Below are 2,113 nucleotides of genomic sequence, written 5' to 3'. Positions count from 1 at the left end.
ATTGTACCGTGTAGGGTGAACACAGTGCTGAGGTGAAGAGCATCCCCTGCTCAGGATCTGAGAGGACTTGGAAGACAGGTGAACTGTGTTTAATACTTTGCAACACCTTAAACATGTTTTCACAAGGCCCGAAACTTTAAAAATTCTGTTCTTTTCAATTCTGATAGTAACCTTGCCATATAGATTGTGTATTTTACACACTGTACTTGAAATCTTTTGGGACTCCTGTCAAGAAACACAGTTCAGAATGCAAATACCCAATTGCATAAGGAAATATGAAGATACATACAAAAGAGATTAGGCATATTCAAAATACTTCCCCCTTCAGCTAGGTGTCACTAGTCTCTAACTTCAACTAAAAGTTAAGCTAAACTATGCAGGTCATTTTGGGATGGACATCAGGAGATGTATAACTGAACTAAAAAATTTTGACGTTTGCTACATGTAACAAATATATTTTTCTCTATTTCAAATGCTAATTAAAAAGATGAGTGGATCATCCCAATGCTTGTGCATCTAAACAAAATGTAAATCAATCCTCATTTACGATATACCCCAAATTAGAACAAATATACTGAATGATATTGCTGTCTTCTGTGAAATGAGAGGACGTGGCACAGCTGAACGACAGGCAGCAGCATGTGAAGTAAACCAGTAAGTGTCATCATCGCTGTTATTTGGTATAAACTTCCATAGTGTAGGAGTTACCACTGATAGTTCAACACCTCGGCTGACATCAAAGGTCGGTCAGTCGCTGACGGCTCTCACCAGGCCTGGGGACTGGGGTACCCTCAGCGTGCGCCCTGGTGTCACCAAACGGACCCTGTGGCCGGCTGGGTTACGCAGAGCCAAGGAAGACGCCTGCCACCCCCGTGGGACCGGGGCGAGCTCCAGGGCTCAGCGGGATCCCAGGGAGTCCCACATCATGGTCCGTATCTTCAAGAAACGCCGGTTTAACCCGTGGTGCAAAGGCCCTTTAATTCCCGGTGGAGGCGGGCTAGCTGAACCGTTTCCTACGTGTTTTATGGCATTTCTTACGCGGCCCAACAAGCGAGTGTAAACGAGCGAGAGCAGAGGGAGATTCGGCCGAGCCCATGGCGTGCCTTTCACAGGGACGGGCTCAGCACACCAGAAATCGAAGCAGCCGGCTCCGTCGCTCGTTTCGGCCGCTTAAAGCGAAGAATACCAACGCGGTAAGTACCGTGCCTCGCAGCTAGAGCCCCTCCGCCCCCCCTCACAAAGCAGCAGGGCGGCCGGGACCACCGGGCACCCAGGGAAGCGCAGCCAGACCCCCTGGGCCGGCCCTGGCCGCCGTCAGGGCGGGACCGCCGGGCCCTGCCGGGAGACGGCCGCCATCGCGCATGCGCCCGGCCGCCCCCCGCCCCGCTCCGGTCTCTGGTGCCCCCCGAGGGCGGTGGCCGGCGGGGGCGGAGCGGTGTCGGCGGCCGGCGGGCGTGTGGCGGGGCCGGGCCGGGCCCCTCCCTCCCTTCCCCCAGCGGCGCGCTGCACTGCGCAGGCGGCGGCGCTGGCGCGATGGCGGCTGGGGACGGCGGCGACGAGGTGCGGGTGCTGCAGAACCTCCGGGGGAAGATCTGTAAGTGCGGCGCTGCGGGCGCGCCGGGCCGGGCCGGGCCGGGCCGGGCCGTGGCGGGGCCGGGCTCCCGGGGGCCGCCGCGCTGAGGTGCCCGCTCCTGCCCGGGCTCCGCGGCGCGGGCCGCCGCTGCTCCCGCTCCTTCCCCGCGGCGGGGCGGCGGCTGTTGAGGCCGCGGGGGGCGCTGAGGGGGCAGCGGCCCCTCGCGGCGGGGCCCCTCGGGCCGGACGGCGAGGAGAGCCCCGGGGCGGTGGCCCGGGAAGGGCGGGTGGGGACGGGCCGGGGTCTGCGCGGCCCCGGGGCCGGGAGAGATGCGGCGGGGCCGCTGGAGCCCCGGGGCGGCTGGGGAAGCATCCGTTGGTCCGAGGTTTTCCTTGAGTCAGCGGGTGAGGAGAAATGCCCCCTCCCGCCCCTACCTCGGGCATCGGAGTCTGTTTGTCAAGCAGAAATTGCGAAATTATTGATGTGCAGGAAGTTGGTGGTAGAGGGCCACTCTGGAAACGGTCATTAATGCGCCTCTTT

At 60.1% G+C, this 2,113-nt stretch overlaps 1 protein-coding gene across 1 annotated transcript in view; it reads left to right on the top strand.

Annotated features, from left to right (window-relative positions):
- Positions 1 to 1,483: 1,483 nt before the first annotated feature.
- Positions 1,484 to 2,113, top strand: part of RASA2 (RAS p21 protein activator 2) — a 49,113-nt gene continuing 48,483 nt past the window's right edge. The window contains exon 1 of the mRNA XM_063338681.1: positions 1,484 to 1,594. Within this exon, the coding sequence (XP_063194751.1) occupies positions 1,534 to 1,594 (61 nt within the window). The 5' untranslated portion in view covers positions 1,484 to 1,533. The remainder of the gene's footprint in view (positions 1,595 to 2,113) is intronic.

This window comes from Chroicocephalus ridibundus, chromosome 6 (assembly GCF_963924245.1).
Source record: "Chroicocephalus ridibundus chromosome 6, bChrRid1.1, whole genome shotgun sequence".
Classification (NCBI taxonomy): Eukaryota; Metazoa; Chordata; class Aves; order Charadriiformes; family Laridae; genus Chroicocephalus; species Chroicocephalus ridibundus.
This window is presented reverse-complemented; position numbering and strand designations above follow the sequence as displayed.